Source organism: Euprymna scolopes, chromosome 5, assembly GCF_053919585.1.
Source record: "Euprymna scolopes isolate OS-2025 chromosome 5, ASM5391958v1, whole genome shotgun sequence".
In the NCBI taxonomy this organism is placed as follows: domain Eukaryota; kingdom Metazoa; phylum Mollusca; class Cephalopoda; order Sepiida; family Sepiolidae; genus Euprymna; species Euprymna scolopes.
The window spans coordinates 84,627,817-84,649,710 of NC_136486.1; the positions used below are offsets into that span (position 1 = coordinate 84,627,817).

At 33.9% G+C, this 21,894-nt stretch overlaps 1 protein-coding gene across 1 annotated transcript in view; it reads left to right on the plus strand.

The window, feature by feature from the left end:
• Window positions 1-21,667, plus strand: part of LOC145276910 (integrator complex subunit 14-like) — a 43,620-nt gene extending 21,953 nt beyond the window's left edge. Inside the window, exons 6-10 of the mRNA XM_080128373.1 lie at window positions 8,862-9,063; window positions 9,815-9,894; window positions 16,471-16,646; window positions 16,743-16,808; window positions 21,243-21,667. Coding sequence (XP_079984499.1) covers window positions 8,862-9,063; window positions 9,815-9,894; window positions 16,471-16,646; window positions 16,743-16,808; window positions 21,243-21,467 — 749 coding nt within the window. The 3' untranslated portion in view covers window positions 21,468-21,667. The remainder of the gene's footprint in view (window positions 1-8,861; window positions 9,064-9,814; window positions 9,895-16,470; window positions 16,647-16,742; window positions 16,809-21,242) is intronic.
• Window positions 21,668-21,894: the final 227 nt, after the last annotated feature.

Genomic DNA, 21,894 nt, shown 5'->3' on the forward strand with positions numbered 1-21,894 from the left:
AATTTTAAATTATAAACTAAAACACATTTAATCATTTTAAAACTTCATCTTGCATTATATTTTTTTAATTTGTTAAACAACGTGGTTAATTTAAATTACATTTTAATCACATGATCACATTATCAATAATTATGTGATTATATTTTACTCATTTAAAGTTTGTAAAATATGTAAACAAGCTTTTGCTCGATACCGGTGTCCACCTTTAAGAGTTCCTTTTAATGATTACCTGGTTTCAGGATATTTGTACAACTAAACAACAAATCTGCCCAGATTTCAAGGTAGTTCTATTAAAATAGTCATATTTTATAAATCAAATAGTCCTCAAATAGCCACCATTTTGTTCAGAAATAAATATCCTTTCACATGCTTTAATAAATAATAATCTATATGATATATTTAAAGATTTTTAGGAAAGTAATGATATAAAATGATCATTTTTGCATCAATTTTTTTTTTTTTACTGTTGTGGTGCTTAAAAGCTTAGTATCACTCCTCAATAAAAAAAAAATTCAACATGAAATTAGAAAAACTATCAGAAAAAACATCAATCTTATTTATTGAAATAAATTGATCCATTAGTTTTGTTTTTTCCTCTTTTTGTCTTTAAAATAAGACTTTAATATGATGTGTACTGAAAAAGATTTTAAATATTTGATGTGCCACAATTAATAAGTAAATTAATGTTTTTACTATTTTTATGCATTAAAATGATAATTTTGTGTAGATTTTTCTTTTGGTACTAAAAGTTTTTAATTAACATCTCCCCAAAATATTACTCCTTTTTTAGCAGAAGTAAACAATTTGACTAGTAGCACTAATAATTATAAGTTAGTTAGCAATTGAAGCAGCAGCTGTCGGCTGTTTACTTTAAAATTAAAGATGTGCGAACATCCTGAAAACTTGGTAGAAAGAAAAAAACAAAATTATTTCATAGTGGTGGATCAGTTTTGTATATAAATTTCATGTATAATGATTCCCTATTTCCTGGCCATTCTTGCCTTTTAGAGCAGTTAGTACTCCAAATTCTTTTTTCAATTTAAAAAGTTAGTGTATATATATATATATATATATTGATCCATTAATATTAATTTCCTCTCCATTTGATCTGAAGATCTCTTCATACAACAGTGTGTCTTTATCATTTCTTCCATCAACCCCAATATGAACAAGGTTTTCCACTGTTTCATCATGTTTTCGATGGGTATTTTTTTTATTCTTGCCTTTACTCTATCTATTTTACATTTATTTATCCATGACATCTTTTATATTAACATTAGATTTGAGAAGGTTAACAGGCTTCTAAGTATTGTATTGTGATTGGGTTGTGGAATTGGATAATCTTGGAAAATATTGGCACACACACACACACACACACACACACACACACATATACGTGTTCGAATTGGTCTGGTTTTCGTATTCCAATTGCTGACCGGAATGATGTAAGCCAAGTGAAACAAAGTTTGGTCAATTTCATATGTAAACAAAGGTCAAGCGTGGACATCCTAAATATTGACACTGGAGATGACGTCAGTGATCAAACAAAGAAACAATAGGAATTTGGTCACATGCGCAACAAATGACAGACTAATGCAGTCTAATGTGTGTGACACATTTCTTCGCAGTATAGTCGCCTGCCACCCACCCACTCACATATCCACCCTCGCTCTGTCTCTTCGCTTCTACAAGCCACAACACTGTCAATAAAACGCAGTTGTTTCGATTAACTGAACGTCATTGTTATTTTGAACCATGGCACATTTCAACAAGTGAGTATATAATTTACAAGGATGAAAAATACGCTGAGCGAATTATACATATTTTCTACACATGCTGTGCATGAAATAACACTTATTTGGTACTGTTGTATACAGCAATATAACATCAGTCTAGGAGAAAAGGTTGGAAGAAATAATTCCATAGTAATTGAGTAATTTTAATAAGACTGTAAGGACCTGCAAAAGGTCTCTCAGGTTCAAAGTATTCAATTTCTCATTATTAGGACTAAGATGAGAAAGAACAGTATCCTGGTCATCAGATGGTCATTAGGTGATGAACATAATCTCTTTTGTTATTGCAATCTTTTGTTTTCATTTTAGATTTTTTTTATATCAGTTTTGAACCAAGCTGGAAAGTACCCTAGTGTCCTTTTTTGGCTTTCTGATCTTTCAAATATTCCCATTTGAACCTGAAATATTAAATTTTATATCCTTTAAAAACACATCAATATCAAAATATTATTTCAAAAGAAAATGATAATAGTTGCTTTTTACACGCGTTTAAATATTAAATTTATCTACCTGGTATAAGGCCAGTACAAACAGACAAAAGTTTATAGAAGCTAGAAGTAATTGTAAGAAAGAAGTAGCAACAGCTAAGAGAGAATATACTGAAACCACCAGAAAACGCATTGAAGTGATTTCTGGAAAATCTACAACAGTGTAGTAAATAATGGGCAATCAACAATTCCCCCACTATCCAACAATTATGAGGTTGTTTGTACGGCAACCAAGAAAGCTAATATGCCTACCCATCAGTTTGTCTCAAACTATACTTTGGATCCAGCAAACCACTCCCTCCCTGATTTTCTTTTGTGGGCTGACATCACACTAGAAGATCTAAAAATCACCCCTTCTCAACTCATTGTTAATTAAATGCCAAGTCTATTTTAAATTTTTAAAATTTTAGGTCCAAACTTCTGCCAGGCAAAAGTATTTTTACTCTAATTAGGTATCCCAAACCAAAATTTTATTTTCATTATATCTAAAACAAATTAATGTGGTCATATAGATTTTTGTAAACCATAAACAAAAATACCAAATTTATTTTGGTAGCTCAATTAGCCATCAAGTTATGATCATTCAAAGTTTGTCGGAAAGTTGAAAATTTGCTATCATGGTCCAGAAGCCAAATTTCATAGTATATGAGGGGCGTGCAATAAGTAATGCCCCTGACCCACTTCCCATAATAGTAGAGCAATGAAACTTGGCACAGTTATTAGTCTTTCTCTACATAGGAACAACCAAGAATTATGCATTTCTCCCATCGTTTGATGCAGCTCTGAAGACCGTTTTTGTAAAACACCCCAGGTTGGTCCTCCAACCACGACGTGACTTGAGAAATCAAGGCTGCATCATCTGAGAAACGCTTTCCTTTCAAAAACAACTTCATGGCTGGAAAGAGGTGAAAGTCAGAGGGTGCAAGGTCAGGAGAGTAGGGAGGATGGGGTAGGATTTCATAACCACACGCCCGTGCTTCTGATCTGGCAACATGCGAGTTGTGGACCAGAGTGTTGTCCTGCAGGAGAAGGTTACCTTTGCTGATCTTGCCCCGCCTCTTGATTTTGACAGCTTCCCTTAATTTCCTCAAAAGTGAAGCATAATAGGCTCCTGTAATTGTGGTACTCTTTGCCAGGAAATCTGTCATCACTACTCCGTCCTGGTCCCAGAAGACTGAGCATGACCTTGCCTTCTTTAATGGTGGTGAGTCCAAGTGCTTCCCCTGCATTGACTGGGCTTTGGTCTCTGGATCATAGTGATGGACCCAGATTTCATCCTGTGTAATCAGTCTTTTGAAAAACTTTGACTCATCTTCTTGTCACATCTCCAAATTCATCCTCGAGCACTCGACGCGTTCTCGCTTCTGGAATGGTGCGAGCAACCTGGGAATCCATCTGGCAGACACCTTATGCATATGCAAATGGTCATGAATGATAGTTTCCACAGACCCTGTACTAATCTTGACATCTTAGGCTATTTGGCGAATAGTAATGCACGGATCTTCCAAAATTGCAGCCTCAACTTGATGGACAGATGCCTCATCAATGGCAGAAGGGAGGCAACCAAGTCTACGAGCTGTTTCCACAGACTTCCGGCCATGTTTGAATTCACGATACCAGCATTTTAATGGGGCATTATCACCATAAGTTTCTTTCATTTCATCAAAAGTCTCCTGTGGTGTGCGTCCTTTCAAATATAAAAACCGGATCACTGCTTGACATTCAACAGGCTCCATTTCACACCTGACTCAGTTCAAACACCTGTAAAACAGAAACCACAATTAGTTCAGAGCTATAATTTGCCACATAACCTGTAGAGATATAAATCATTGCACATGCAAAATTTCAGCTGGATCAGATAACTGGAAGTGGGTCAGGGGCATTACTTATTGCACACTCCTCGTATAACTAAAAATGTAAGCTACTAACAAGTAAAAAATCCTTATAAATGTAATGTCATCTTGTGGTAAATGAAAATTAATACTAATGAAAGCAATAATTATTAGATGAAACCAACCTAAACACTAGGCAAAATCCCACTACCAACGTGGCAGAAAATGCAAATATGACATGGAAATGCAACTTTGACTATTCATATCAATTTCATTTCAATAGCTAATATATTGAATCTTCTTAGTATGATTCATAACACATTAGAAATCAAGATAATTTGTTCTTTTCATTATAAATTGATAAAACCACTCAATTGTAGACCATGTAAAAGCAGTCGAACAGACAATTTGGTGAAAAGGGCAAAAAAGAGTAAAAAAAATGAGTCACAAGTGTATGTAACTGAAATTGCTGTAAAAATGTAACCATTGGAAGTAGAAACTTGAAACTTTGCAACTTTACTAATTTTTGGGTGAGGAATTCAAAAAAATGTTTGCCTCGTTTCTAATAACAAAACTTTTTGCCACAGAAATATTTTTACTTTAGGGAATTTAAACTCTCCAAAATAGGACTGACAACAATAAGATTAGGAATTTGTTATACAAAAAGTCACAAGTCATTTTTTTCAACCATTGAAAAACTTTCAACTTAAAAGACAAGTAAACAAGTAAGATAATTTATAGGCAGAGGTCTTACTACAATTCCTTTCCTTATTGATTTTCTCTCAGAATTCTTTCATAAGCTTCTGCTATGGTAGATATATCGAGAACATTCCAAATCCTACCATCACTTGAATCTGGCATTACCTTAAAACCCTATCTGTAAACAAATGCTGACTCTACCTGTGCAATGTCATCTGACAAAGGCCATTGAAAAAAATCTTTTTTAACTTTGGTTTGCAATAAAAATTTTATTACAGTGCTGGATGCAAATATAACCTCAATGACTTGGCCAATGTAAAAATCGTTGTCATAGTAGACAGCAACCCATTGTCCTTGATGCTCATAACTAAAGATATCCTGAGATGGTTCTTCATCACAACTGCAGGAGTTATCTGAATGTTCAGCAGATTCACTTAGGGACTTTTTTTTTGTTGCTTTGGAGGTGGAAATGAATCAATTGGATTTCTTTTCAAGTAGTCAGAGAGAGCAGCTTCCAGTTGAACTTTATTTCCACTGGTGTTGATTTTGACACCTAACACAATCTTGAGATTTTTTTTTTTTTTACATAGGCATCACCACATTATCAAGGCCAAGAGGCCACTCAAGGATAAGGGTTAAAGAGTGTACAGTAGAAATTGGACAATATAGTAATCATTAGTAATGAAAATTTGGTAAATTTGATAACTTATATGGAACGGCTCATCAAGAACTTATTTACGTTAGACTTGAAGACAACCATATTGTAGTCAGCAGGAAAACGGAAGACAATTCCACAGGCGTGCAGTTCTAAGAAAGAAGCTTTGTTCATGGAATCTACGTTTAGGTTTAGGCACAGATAAAGAGTGGGGGGAATTATTGATAGTGTTTACAGCTAGACGAGTGTTTTTTGTGAAAGTTTGGCGAGGGGGGACCATAGATTGAAGCTCAGTCGAACACCTTCCATGAAAATAACGATACATCAGAGACAAACTCGCAACATTTCTGTGAGATAGAGGTTGCAAGGAAGAAAAAAGGACATCTCCTACGAGGCTACGAAGTCTATTTTGAACTCTATCAAGGCAGGCCAAGTCCTTTCTAGCAGCTCCTGCCCAGATGTGGCAACAGTATTCCATCCTTGGACGTACCTGGCTCTTATATAGATAGAGAATAGCATCAGCAGTGAGATATCTACCGGATCGATAGAAAGATCCCACCATTTTTCCAGCGGCCTTGGCAACAGATTTGATGTACGTGTTCCATTTAAGATCAGGAGTAATGGTCAAGCCAAGAAGCTTGTCAAAACTTGAGGCCTCGTGAAGACGAGAGCCATTCATTTCAATTGATGCCAGATGTGGATCAGAATGTTGATGATGTAAAGAGAGAAGCTTGGTTTTAGATGCATTAAAAGTAACCAGCCACTCCTTACCCCATTGTACTACGTGCTCAAGATCAGAGGAGAGAGAATTGGAGAGAACTTGGTCGTTTACTGTCTTAGATGTGCTACCATAAATGGTAGTGTCGTCAGCATAGATGTCTACAAATGATGTAAGGATGTGATTTGATATCTCAGTTCAAGTTTATCAAAAACACCTGATAGAACATATACGTCTCGGGGGTACTTCTACAGTTTATCACCGAAAATGGAGACACTTTTTTTTTTTTCCGTGCGCCTGTCGTTAAAATCCAAGGGAGAAATCAGTATTTTAAACTATGACCGAAGCATGAAATAAATAACAAAAAAAAATTAAACTAGATATGATTTTTCGGTTTCATTTAAATTAATTTGTTGTTGACCCTTTAAAGTTGTTTTAATTCAAAAAATGTTTCATTAAAATTATTTGTTCGCAAAATAAAAATTAACTATTTTATAAAAATCCAATGTTGCTTTTATTACAAAATTGTTTTATTAAAATTATATTTTCTTATGCAGACTTTTCAATAAATGTTTTTACAATTATATTTTTATACAGTAAATTTTTTGGTTTTCAAATGGTGCTCACCCAGTTTAGACAATTATGAATATGTCATTTTCATTTTCTGCTTTTAATAATTTTTCATTTTCTGTTTTTAATAATAAAAATATATATATATGTTTCATGAAAAACTTTCCCATTTTCAGTAATTAAATAGAAACATTTTCAATTAAACAAGTACCCGGATATATGTTCTCTTTCACTTTCTTTATTTACTTTTTTCATAGTTCTTTCCGGAAGTAATTAATATCTAGTTTAATTTTTTTGTTATTTATTTCTAACTTTGGCCATAGTTTAAAATACTGATTTCTCCCACGGATTTTAACGACAGGTGCACAAAAAAATGCCATCTCCATTTTAGGCAATAAACTGTAGAAGTGCCATCTCGGGAATTATTAAATAAACAAAAATGATTTTTACAGTGAAATTAATTTTTTTCATTTACATGTCACATGCCCATAACTCAACTATATTTTCTGTTATTATTTTTTAAGTAATGTACAGTATAATTAAAAATAATTTAACAAAATCTTCAAATCTATCAAAAACGCCCGATAGAATATAAACAAAAAAAATGCTCATTTTTACATGAAAATAATTTTTTATTTACACATGACTTGTTGCACATAACTTAAAACTTAGCTATATTTTGTTAATTTTTTTTTTTAAGTAATGTAAATGTACAGTCTAATAAAAAAATAATTTAAGAAAATGTTAGATATATCAGAAACGCCCGACAGAACATAAGATAATTAAATAAGTAAACAAAAAAACGAGGCACATTTTTTTAAATGAAAAAACATTTTCCGTCACAATCACATGCAACTAAAAATGTTGTTTTTGATTTAAAATGTACCCAGTTTAATTTTTAAAAGATAATTTAACAATGCTGAAGTTTATTCAACCGAAAGAAGATAAAGCAAAGAACACGTGAAAGTTTGAAAGAAGATATAGAAAATAAACAACTGACATATTTTAAATTGTAAATTTTCATTTCTTTTATTGACGTACTTATCACACTAAAAATATTATTTTAAACAATAACTTTCTATAACTTTTAAATAAACAAAAACTCGCCTAAGAACTTCGATATATCTATAGTGAAACAAGTTGTTTGTTTTCGTTCAGTCACGCAGCTTGTTCGTGCTGACAGTTGATTTTTGTGATATTACTTTTTACTTCGTCACTTGGCATTAAGTTGTAAATCTTGATGTGTAGGTACACTCACTTTTATTAGTGGCGCTCCTTGATTCATGAACGTCGTAATGTGACACAAACAGATTATTAAAGAGGAGATATTTCTCTACAAAACGGTGTCATTTTTGGAATTTTTTCAATTGGATTTCTTTCATATTTCTTTCACTGAAGTTTTCAAGTTGGATTTTTTTGTGAAAAACAACTTAAAACCCTTTTTTAAGCTCACCATATTGATAAGTGACCTTTTTTTTAAAAATGGTACTATTTTTTTTATACCTAGAGACTCACAATATCACGCGCAGCAAATTTGAAAAACACCAACATTTTTTTGTGTAAAAATAAAGCAGCGTTCATCAAAATTAGTGACATAACTTGAAGTACCCGTGAAAAAAAAACTATTAAAGACACAAGAAAAAAAATTATATATATATAATATATTATAGCAAAAAGATTAAATTTTATTTAAATCAAAACTTTATCAAAATAACCAAAAAAATAAACGAGATATCGCAAGTTGAAGTCAAGGGAAATTTAACTTTACCAGTTTTTGCATCCTAAACTAAGCTGGTTTGGGATACCTACTCTAATTTTGTCCTAAAATGAACATAAACATTTCCAATTACAACATTAAGTAGATTGTATACAGAAATTAGGACCCTTATCGATGTTGGGTAAACCTGCTAGTTGATAATAGTTGATAATATGATCTTTGATTATAAACAGAAACTAAACTGTATTCTTTAGTTAAAGATATAAAAAAATTTCAACTCATGAAAAGTTGTAAAATTAGCTACTTTAAAAAATTTTTGCCATAAGCTTTGTTTTATAAATGATTTTTCTTTTAACAACTAAATTATGAAATTTCATGTTTGTTTCTAGAACCTTCAGCAGAAAATGTCAACAACAAAGATTCCAAGGATGGTGATGAAAATGGGGTTTCATCAAATGCAGAAGAATCTGGGAAAGCAGCAGCAGCAGCTGCTGCTGCAGCCGCTCTTGAAGGAGGAAAAGCTCCCTCCTTCAGTGTCTTACTTCATGGTAGTCTGAAAGTAGAAGGCATGGTTGCACTGACACAAATAGCGTGAGTTGCTTATAAAGCTTAAGAGAATTCTATAAAGACACAAAAGTATATATAAAAAAAACATTATTCCCCATTTGATTAATTAACATAATTGAATTTTCTGTGGAAAACAAAATGATTAAAATATGAACCGCATTTTATGAAATATATCAAACTTTTCAATCAATAAATTGGAAAAAAGGATTTTTAATTTAAAATTTAACTATCCAAAAAGTTACCAAAGATCAGCCTTTTGTTTGGCTCTTGCCATAAGAATTTTATTTAATCATCGTATTAATATTTTTTAATGTTACTATATTCAGCATCACACAAGTTATTTCTATCAAGAGTTTTAAAGCATGTTTTCTTTTTCTTATTATTGTTGTTATTAGTAATAGTATTTTCATGCTAATTTAGTATAATTTTGTCTTTTGTCTAGTACTTTTGGAGACTGTATGTGTTTACTATTATTATTATGAATACTAGCATAATTTTGACCTCCTAATGACACATTTGATATTACAAGGACGTTTCCTAACACATTGTGTAATTCATAACACATTATTATGCAACATATGTATTAGTAGGAATAATATCAACAGTCAGCATTTACAGTGTTTTTTAAGGAAATTTTGCTTGAAAATATAATCTGATGAATCTGAGAGTGTCATTAAATTTAACAAAACAAATTCTAATTTGTCAATATTATTTTTATTATAATCTGCAAGGTTAGATGTGTTGTAAAATACTTTTCTTTTCTTTTTTCTAACAGAGAAAATTGGTATGGCATTTTATATTCTTGGGCAGACAGCAAAAAGAAGTCCAATTTAATGTTATCATTCTTTGAACCAGGTAAAAAGATGTTGTAATAATTATTCTGTTAATTCATTCTAATAATCCTGTTTAATTTTAGTATAAAATGTGTAAAAAGGAAGACAAGAAGTCTCATTCTAACATTAAATAACAGCTTTATTTGATTATCTTTGTATAAAGAAAGGATTAGTATTGGGAAGAGTTTTTGTGTAGAGACGTTGATTAAAGATTAGGCAATACCATGGGAGAAGGAGAAAAGAGTTCATTTATGTTTCATATTAAAGTTCAGTTGTGGCAGTAATCAAACCCCAGGCCAAAAGGCCCGGATTTGTGTGGTGTCCCCAGAGAGAAGTTGAAGATAGGTCCATGCCATATGGAGTTGTCAGTCCAATATCTAGAAAGAAAGAAAGAGTTGCTGTGATTTAACCTTTATGCACTTCATCATGTGTTCTGCTCACCAGAGAGATGGCGTCTGATTGGGCAAGCCAGAAAGGAAGTTGACTGCTACAACCAATCAGCAATGCTGTTATAAAATAAACATTCAAAATCTAAAGCTATGAGTATATTTTCTCCTACTGCTACAAATATTTCCTTTTTATATATTTTACCATTAACTTCAATTTCTTTTATCTTGAAATCAATTTGTGCTATTGTCTCGCTGTGATAATGGTAGAAATCACCCTTAATTCTCGGCCCAAAACTGAAGGCCCACTGCTCAAAACAACGAGGTATTACAAAAAGGCTGGCTGGGAAGCCATCAGGGATCTCATCAGAGATGCCCCATGGGGAAATATCTTTTCTCTTCCAACTAAACAGTGCACAAATGAGACCACTGAATGGTCCAAAACTGCAATTGAAGCACATGTTCCCATACGGAAATTCTATAGCAAGTCCCACTCTCCCCAATGGTTTACTTCTACTTGTGCAGCTGGCATTGCTCAAAGGCAGCTTACGTACTGCAGATTCAACCGACATGTTCAGTTCAAACAGACAGAAGTATATAGAAGCTAGAAGTAATTGTAAGAAATAAATAGTGACAGCTAAGACAGAATACACTGAAATCACCAGAAAATGCATCGAAGCACAGAAATTAGGAACCCATGATTTTTGGAAAATCTACGACAGTGTAGTAAATAATGGACAGTCAATGATTCCCCCACTATCATGAGGTTGTTTGCGCGGTAACTGAGAAGGTTAACCTACTTGCCAGTCGATTTGCTTCTAACTCCACATTGGACCCGGTACACCACTCCCTCCCTGACTTTCCTTTACGGATAGACGCCACACTAGATGATATTAAAATCACCCCTTCTAAGGTACATGGTATCATAAAAAACCTAGATACCTCAAAAGCATGTGGACCGGATCTCATCCCAGCTGTGCTATTAAAAAAATGCTCCGCTGAGGTTGCTCCAGTTCTCTCCAAACTTTTCAATAAATGCCTAAACGAATCTTGCTTTCCTGACTGCTGAAAAACCGATTCTGTGGTACCAATTTTCAAGAATTCTGGGGAAAGAACTGACCCATTAAATTATTGCCCCATTAGCCTTCTCCCGCTTTTCGCCAAAATATTTGAGTCCTTAATTAATCAAGCTCTAGTCCATCACCTTACAGCTGCTAAACTCCTGACCGACAAACAATATGGATTTAGGCAAGCATGTTCCACAGCAGACATCTTAACTGTAATCTCTGAACATATATACCGTTCACTAGACAAAACAGGGGAGGGTAGAGCGGTAGCCCTCGATATATCTAAGGTTTTTGATAGTGTGTGGCACGATGGTCTTCTAAGGAAAATTAGATCATATGGTATCACTGGAAGAATACATAATGTAATTAGATCCTTCTTAAGTAAGAGAAAAATCTAGCTTGTTCTTGATGGTCGTACATCTAAACAATATGATATAAATGCGGAGTACCTTGGGGTCTATCCTTGGACCTTTATTATTGTTGATATTCATAAATGACTTCCCTGATAAAATTGTTTCTGAGATGGGTATATTTGCTGATGACACCACACACTATAGCAGGCATGAGGGTAAAACAAATGAACACATATCTAAGGAAATGGCAGAAACACTAGAGGATGACCTCAAATCTGTAGTGGAATGGGGACAAAAATGGATGGTCACATTCAATGCTGCCAAGACTAAGCTTGTCTCCTTCAATAATTACAAGAAACCTTCTCTACCACCAATAGCAATGGCCAAGAACACATTACCCAAAAGTACTTCCTTTAAACTCCTCGGGCAAAGTTTACAGGTAACATGAACTGGAATAGATATATTAAAAGCATTGCCAAGACTGCTGCGAAGAAGATGGGCTCTCTCTACCGTGCTAGAAAACTACTTATGCCTGAAAATATCCTCTACCTCTATAACGCCACCATTCGCATATGTATGGCATACTGTTTTCATATTTAGGCTGGTGCATCTGCTGCTTGTCTCTCACTCCTAGACAGGGTTCAAAAGAGAGTCGCCAATCTGATAGGTCGTGAACTGTCATCTAGGCTTTAGCCTTTGTCCCATCGATGAAATGTTGCATCCCTCTGCCTGTTCTACAAGTACTTTAATGATGAATGCTCTGATGAACTACAAGCACTTGTACCCCCTCGACGTGAATACTCCCAACAAACAGCCAAACCCCACCCCTTCACAGTAGAGATTCCTAGGTGTAAGAAGGCCTTCTACTCCAATAGTTTCTTCCCCAGAACTGCTAGACTTTGGAACTCCCTTTTGAGATTCTGCTTTCCCAACTGTACTGACATGCAGAAGTTTAAGTGTAATGTGAACAGACATCTTGCTACTCATCTCTCTTCATAATGCCCCTGCAACTTATGTCCCCGATAGTAGCCCCCTACTTCAAAGTGGTGTTGTGCCTTGTTTGGGGTGAAAATTGAATTTTTTTTTTTTAAATTTACTTGTTTTCTATTATTAAAAAAGGTAAATTTAACTATTGAATCATATTGTATTAGTTTGTGAATGTGAAAATAAACATGAATATAATTTTGATAAAAAAGTGAAATTGTATTTTAAGCCATTATCCTTATCAGCCATTTTGTTTTATATCTGGATTGTGATCTTATTCTTTTTTATTGCAAATTATATTGTTGAGCCAAAGTCAAAATGGAAACTGAAATTCAAAAAAAGATTTTTCTTTTTAAATTATTCAAATAAATAATATAAAAGATATAGAGAAATTTATTTAAATTAAGAAAAAATAATTTCTTGAATAAAATTTACAAATTTATTTCAGCATGATTAAGCATTACTAAACCCTTTTTAAATTGTTAAGAAAATTATTTTAAATAAGAATAGCTTAAAATTTAGCACTTACATTTTGGAACACCTTAGCCAAGTCAAATCATTGCACATATTTAAAGCAATTATATATACATGTATATATATATATATATATATATATATATATATATATACTTGCAGTTCGCCCCGGCTTTGCTCAGACTCTATGTACTGTGCCTATATATATATATATATATATATATATTAAAAAATTTGACTCATGTCCAGGTAACCTACATCTAAAATTTCAAGTGTTTACACCCAAAATTGGCAGAGGAGTTTGGTAGAGTCTGTAAAGATCAACTCTTTCAACTTTGATTTCTTGGCAGCCAGATTTTCACCCAAAAACTGATTAAAGAGCTTGCTGCATGTTTGAATACTCTTGATGTAAAATTTCAAATGTTTAGACTCAAAATTGGCTGAATAGTTTGCTAGTGATCGCAAAGGTCAAATCTTTTGAACTTTGACCCAATGGAAGCCAAATTTTCAGCCAAAAGCCGATTAAAAAACTTGCCCTATGTCTGAACACACTTTATGTAAAATTTTAAATGTTTAGACCAAAAATTGTCTTAGTAATTTCGTAGAAACCGCAGAGGTCTATTTTTTTTTTAACTTTGACCCCAATTTTAACCCCTTTAACATTTATTGTTTTGGGCTCAAATCAAATTAAAAAGTTTGATCCATATCCAAGTAACCTACATCTAAAATTTCAAGTGTTTAGATCCAAAATTGGCAGAGGAGTTTGGTAGAATTTTCAATGGTCAAATTGTTGAACTTTGGCCCATTGAAAGCCAAATTTCTGGCTGAAATCCAATTAAAAAGATTTTCCCCAATCTTAATACTTCTTATGTCAAATCTTGAGTCTGTGGACTGAAAATTGACAGAGTAGTTTGGTAGGGAAATGTACACACATAGACAATTTCACTTATACACATGGCTACTCAAATGAAGTATAATTAAATCAACACTTAGCTTTGCTCTTTTCCTTCAAAATATAGTTGTTCCGAAGTAAGTTCTTCATTTTTAAAAATGTTGGTAATAGCAATGCCTTTTTAAAGTAGTCTTTTTTTTTTAGAAAGAGTTTTCTTGTCTTTTGTTGGAAGTATATTTTCTATTATAACTTTAAGTAAAAGCATCTTAATACAATGCAAAAGGCAGCTTTTAATTTTAACCAATAATTGTAATAATCGTTTTATTCATAAAAATTAACATGAGCAACAGATTTTTATTTTATTATATATATATTTTATAATTTTATTTTACTTTGCAAACTATATTGAAGGAATATATTTATTTTCTTATATTTTATAATTTATTTTACTTTGCAAATTATATTGAAGGAATATATTTATTTATATTCTACAATTTTATTTTACTTTGTAAATTGTATTGAAAGAATATATTTATTTATTTATATTTTACAATTTTATTTTACTTTGTAAACTGTATTGAAGGAATATATTTATTTATTTATATTTTACAATTTTATTTTACTTTGTAAATTGTATTGAAGGAATATATTTATTTCTAACATAATAATATATACTGTCAGTTAAATGGATTTTTTTCCTACTCTTTTTCACTCCAAGCAAAGCATATTGCTATTTGGACATTAGGGGCTACTATTTGGAATTGTGTCTAACAAGGAAGTGTGGGGAGTTGAGCAGCGAGATGTCTGTTCACAGTACATTTAAACGGCTGCAGGTTTGTACAGAGAAGCAGGAAACAGGGAGAGAATTACAAAGTCTAGCAGTCTGAGGGAAGAAGCTATTAGTGTAAAAGGCTTTCCGACATCTAAAGACATTAACAACGGAGGGGTGGGATTTTGTTGCTTGTTGAGTTAATCCGGAGTATATACATCAAGGGGGAACAAGTGCTATAAGTTCATCAGAGCACATTCCATGAAAGTACTTGTAAAATGCATGGGGATACAACATTGGAATGCTGGGACAGATTGAAGCTTGGCTGATAGTGTGGGACCTATTAGATTTAAAATTATTTTTAGGGATTTTCTCTAAGAGTGAGACTAGTGGTAGAAGCATCAGAACTTACCCTAAATACAATTTGTGTTTAATTATGGAATTCTTTTTATGATTTTCATTGTGTTGTCAAAATTTATGTGAAATTAGCTTCACACAAATACAATATGCCTACATATAATTTTATTTATTTACTAACGAGGGACGCCGGGCCTGGCCCAGTCATAAATTTTGCTTAATTATATTTTAATTCATGCAGATTTTGTATCTATTATTACAGAGCAAATTCTCCATTGATTATTATATTGTACCTAATATAGAGTACTGATTTCTAAAGATTTTAAAAAATATGACTTGGGTGCCATCAAAATCAAAACATTTAGCACTCTAGCCGTGTTCCCTACTGTTTAGCTATGAGCAGATAGATAAGACGGATTTAAAATGAAACTACTTCAAGCTGTGGATAAATTTGTGCATGTGGAAAAGTAATAGAAATATATTGGCAAATTGAAATGAACATTTTGCATTTCAACTTGCTGATATATTTCTGTACATCCAAACAAAGATTTTACTCATTATAAACCATCATTGGTGTATGATTGATATTTCCTGTTAATTTCAGTGTCGTGTGACCAGTAGTTTAAGAGTTTATCGGTTAAATATTTACACCTACATACATCTGCTGTTTTATTTATGTAGATATTGTCTATATATTATTACACATTTTCGCTGTGACTGTTATCATCCTGATTTACCTCACAATGAAAATTGGAATATTCCAAATCGGGCGGCTATCAAAATGCTGAATTCCCTAAGAATGAAAATGGAATATTCCAAAATGTCCAATATGATAGGCAAGATTCGAGCAAGCAAGGACACCCAGATGGTCCACAGAGTTTTATTATTATTAAGATAAGCTAAATTCAATAGCACAAGTCATCTTTAGGTTTTTCTTTTTTTTTTTTTTTTTTCAATATAAAATAATTTGATAATTTATGCATATTTGTTCAATTCCAAAATATTTGTTCAATTCCAAAATATTTGTTCAATTCTAAAAAATATGTTCAATTCTAAAATATTTGTTCGATTCTAAAATATTTGTTCAATTCTAAAATATTTGTTTAATTCTAAAAAAAACCAAACAGTTCTCTACTGTTTACATCACAGTTCTAAATTTTCTAAGTTCACCATTCTTATTTTCATAACAAAGCTATTCATAAATTCTAACATTGATTATATACACACTGTTATAAATGATTTTTTTTTTTTGGGGGGGGGGGGGTCTGAAAAAGTTCTTTTGAATTTTTGCTTTTCAAAAACAATTTTATTTTCAGGAGACCATACTCTCACTTGGCTTGGAAACTTTAAATACTTGGCTTCAATTCACGAATTTCTTGATGACCCGCCATACGGTTCAGATGACAACAAGTCACCTTTCCCGATTAGACCTACAGAAAAACGCAGCTATGCTCAAAGTTGTGTAGTTTGGATCAAAACGTCAGGTTTGCAGGTACAACTTGATCTTTATAAATTATCCACAAAGTATAACACTTTACATTCGCTTTCCCTCTTCAATGGTTAATTTTAATCTTTTTTTCTCTTCTAGGCTGATCTTCAGAAAGTTTTGCGCCATGCTCGGAAATTACCAGATAAGCAGCAGCAATTTTATAAGGTCAGTTCTCTTTTGATATATAAGTATCCTAGTTCGTGCACCCTCTTTTTCTTTCAATTCAAGATCATGCGAGATGAAGATTGCTATCTCACATCAAGAATATGGTCACCATCTGACTATGTCTGATTAATTTTGTCTACTACAATGAATTAAAAATCATTATTATAATGAGAATAAAATAATAGGGTTACTGCCCTTTCGATCAATAGCTGTCTTCTGTACTGAAGAACCAGATTATCATCTCTGTCATGTAAGTTTAGAGCTGACTGGGCCACAGGATTCCAATAACAATCTAATTAATCCTCTAAAACAGTTTTTCATTTTATTCGGATTTGAATAATTTAAAAAGAATTTTAAGTTCATTTTGTATTGTTTGGATTATTCTTTATTCATACCACTGTTCTCATCTTGAGTTTTTTTTTTTTTTTTTTTTTTTTTTTGCACATTTTGGATGATGTAACCTCCAATCTTCTTCACATGTATCTTGCCAAACTCTGGGAACTCAGGAATCTGCACAGAATTTCAGTTGAAACCCTTTTATTTATGTTTGTTTGAAATTCTGAGTAGATTCTCAAGTTTGACAAGATACACCTGAAGAAGATCGGTTACATCAGTCTAAATATTGTACAAATAACACTCAAGGTGTTCTCATCTTAAGTATTATTTACCTAACATTTCAGTTAATGTAAGCTCTGACCTTCAAGTGTCAAACTCAGGAATCTTCACAAAATTTCGAATGGAATCCGTCATTTGATCAACGGGGGCAGCATTTTTAGATGTAAATATCACTATTTTTACGAGGGGCGTGCAATAAGTAATGTCCCTGACCCACTTCCCATAGCAGTAGAGCAACAAAACTTGGCACAGTTATTAGTCTTTCTCTACATAGGAACCACCCAGAGTTATGCATTTCTCCCATCGTTTGATGCAGCTCTGAAGACCGTTTTTGTAGAACACCCCAGGTCAGTCCTCCAACCATGACATGACTTCATAAATCAAGGCTGCATCATCTGGGAAACGCTTTCCTTTCAAAAACAACTTCATGGCTGGAAAGAGGTGAAAGTCAGAGGGTGCAAGGTCAGGAGAGTAGAGAGGATGGGGTAGGATTTCATAACCACACGCCCGTGCTTCTGATCTGGCGACGTGCGAGTTGTGGACCGGAGTGTTGTCCTACAGGAGTAGGGTACCTTTGCTAATCTTGCCCGGCCTCTTGATTTTGATAGCTTCCCTTAATTTCCTCAAAAGTGAAGCATAATAGGCTCCTGTAATTGTGGTACCCTTTGCCAGGAAATCTGTCATCACTACTCCGTCCTGGTCTCAGAAGACTGTGAGCATGACCTTGCCAGCAGAGAGATGCACCCTTGCCTTCTTTGGAGGTGTTGAGTCTAAGTTCTTCCACTGCATTGACTGGGTTTTGGTCTCTGAATCATAGTGATGGACCCAGATTTCATCCTGTGTAATCAGTCTTTTGAAAAACTTTGACTCATCTTCTTGGCACATCTCCAAATTCATCCTCGAGCACTCGACGCGTTCTCGCTTCTGGAATGGTGTGAGTAACCTGGGAATCCATCTGGTAGACACCTTATGCATATGCAAATGGTCATGAGTGATAGTTTCCACAGATCCTGTACTAATCTAATAGTTTCCACAGATCCTGTACTAATCTTGGACTTTTTGGCGAATATTAATGCGCCGATCTTCCAAAATGGCAGCCTCAACTTGACGGACAGATGCTTCATCAATGGCAGAAAAGAGGGCGACCAGGTTTGAGAGCTGTTTCCACAGACTTCTGGCCATGTTTGAATTCACGATGTTAGCGTTTTACAAGGTCATATGATGGGGCATTATCACCATAAGTTTCTTTCATTTCATCAAAAGTCTCCTGTGGTGTACGTCCTTCCAAATACAAAAACCGGATCACGGCTCGGCATTCAACAGGCTCCATTTCACACCTGACTCACTTAAAACACCGGTAAAACAGAAACCACAATTCAGAGCTGTAATTTGCCACATAACCTGTAGAGATATAAATCATTGCACATGCAAAATTTCAGCTAGATCAGACAACTGGAAGTGGGTCAGGGGCATTACTTATTGCACGCTCCTTGTATAGGTACCCATCCCTAACAAAAAAGAAAAAATTGAAATCAAAGCATGCAATATCTTAACCTGCTATATTTGATTTGGGAAAAGGTTATATCCATATTCTATATTTAGATTCTAATTAAAAATAAAAATGAAACGAAACACTATTTCTAAAATATTTGTAATAAAAAAACAGCCTAAAATTTAATTAAATCCATTAGCCAATTGTAAGTTCTTAAAGCATAATTTACAAGATTAAGAGGTCCTATCGGTGGAGCATTAGAATAGGCCCCCATCCCTCCCCCTCCTACAGAAAATAAGTCTGTGAATGGCAACCCATAATGCTTAAGGACGGGATCCTGGTGGTTCAGCAGATCATGTTTAAGGTACTACAAGAACATAAGCTGCAACATACTACTTTGGCTTTTACTTCGGCTAAGACAGTTGGTTGGACAGGCCCGATCCAATCAAACGGTTGGTCATGTCTAATAGAAATCATCACTCTTGCAAATGACCTCGTGTTTGCTTAACGTGTAAAATGCCAGTAGAAAATGTAGAAAAGAAAAGACAAGCATAATTTTGTAGGTCGCTCATTGGTGAACGTATGCCATTAATTTGCATATGTACACAATTGGTAACTGTTAAATCGGACAAATTCTAAAGCATGAGAGTTGAGTTTTTTGTTGGACAACTTAGAATGAGAATGAACGATGGAAGATAATATCGAATACATGAGGATTTATTGCAAGTTGAGAAAAGAAAGGAAAAAAGACTTTCGTGCGTTGTATCGACAAAAGGATGGTTTGTCACTGCCAGCTTTTTGGGGGTTTTTTTTTGGTTCCATTTTCATTTTATAATGTCTAACATTAAATGAGACAAGCATAACAAGAATTTGCTTATGTTCCCCACATTGGACAATAAATTGATTTAGTAAATGGTGAACAATCAACTTTTTTTCTACTTCTCCTTTCAAGAGCCAAAGTTTGTGAAAATTGTTGTCAGGCCGAAGAGATTTACAGCATAAGGTTGTCTGATACCATATATTGAGAGCCAGTTGTGTTGGGCGCATGAAATGAACAAAATACCTTTTTCCTTCACCAAGAAAAGTTTGTGCCCAACTCTCATTTTCTTTGCAACTGTCTCTACATACAATGTTTGGTTCCGTTAGAAAGAACAGTATTATATTACTTCCTATTAAAGATATGTTATTTTTAATTTAAGTATTAATAAATATATAAGAAAAATATTATCTTAGTAACTACCATCAGATAAAAGAAAAAAAGGAACATTACTAATTAAAATTTAATTTTCAAGATTAATCTGTGCTAAATCCAAACAATCGTTATCTCCAAAATGTGGAAATATTTAGGTAAATTTTCATTCTAAAAAAATGTACAAGCTGGAACGATAAAATTGTCGTCATAGAAAAGAGGACATGATTCCATTTCCGTTTAATGAAAGCCAGTTTTCTTTTTTTGCTGCAGATCATCTAATAGTTGGCCAGTTGTGTACAAATCCCAAGAGCAATCGGAGCATTCTATCATGTCTCAAAGTGACACAGTGTTCAACGAGCGAGATCGGAAATGCACCGCTGTACTCTCTACTGATCCAAGTTATGACAACAGGACCATTGCCAGCATCCTCAAAATGCATCGCTGGATTGCAACGAATAATAGGGATGTGCCCAGGATGATGAAAATAAAGTTTCCGGCCACAGTTATGGTCTTTGGTGTGGTTTCAAGTGAGGGCCACATCATGCCACCTCACATCTTTGAAGTCTGCTTGAAAGTCAGCATCAAAGTGTACCTGGATATGCTGAAGAATGTAGTGATCCCCTGGTGCAATCAGATGGCAGCTGGCAGATCTTGGGTGTAGCAGCAGGACTCGGCACCAGCCTACAAGTCCAAAGAGACCCAGGCTTGGCTTGAGAAGGAGTGCTACGACTTTGTACCCATCTCTCACTGGTTCCCCAACTCCCCGACCTGAACTCACTGGACTACTTCATTTGATCATACGTCTTGAACATCACCAACATGACCCACAAGATCAAAGCCAGCCTAATTACTGCCATCCACTGAGTATTCGGAAAGCTCCACCGATGCTTGTGGAAAAGGCATGTTCCCAGTTCCGGACCCATATCAAAGCGGTGATTGAGGCTGAAGGTGGCTACATTGAATAAATGTCAGCTTATTACATAAGTTACCTGAATTGATTTTTTCAATAAAAGTTTTAAAATAAAGCTGTAGTGTTGTTTTCTTTAGCGAAACAATTTTATCGTTCCGTCCTGTATTACAATTATTTTTTTTTATCTTATAAATCTGTGCTTTTTTTTTTCCTTTATCTTTGCAGGAGTTAAACCGATTACGCAGAGCTGCACTTTCCTTTGGATTTTTGGAATTGCTTGATGCAATGGCTTCGATGCTTGAACGTGAATGTACTCTACTGCCAGGTACTGCGCACCCTGATGCAGCTCTCCAATTGTCACATGCAGCTAACAGTCTGCGCTCTGAGGTGGCCAAAGATATATCTCAAATGATTGTGCCTTTGCGAACTAATTTCAGTAGTGATGACTGAATTGGAGACATTTTTGGAGGGTTTTTTTTCAACAAAAGACATATTTTCCTAGAGTTTTTGACCATGGGATTACATATACGCACATATTTCATGCCAGATTAAATGAGTGCAAAGGTTGACTCACATTTCAGGGCAAGGCCCTTTCAAAAGATAACTTGAATCTTAACATAAAAAATAAAAATTTTAAATATCTATCCAAATGGCCTGTAAGCATCATACAAGAAATTGCATATGAACAAAAACTTATAAGCAACAATTTAGCAGAGGAAAGCTTGTTTATGATATCAGGAATGTCAGTCTCATACAGTAGTTCATGTACAAGGTTTCATTAATTTCAAATTATTTTTGTCGCATTCTTGATTCTTTTCAACTTTAAAAATATCTTTCTTGCTACAATTGGACACCATAAGTTATATAAGGATAAAGC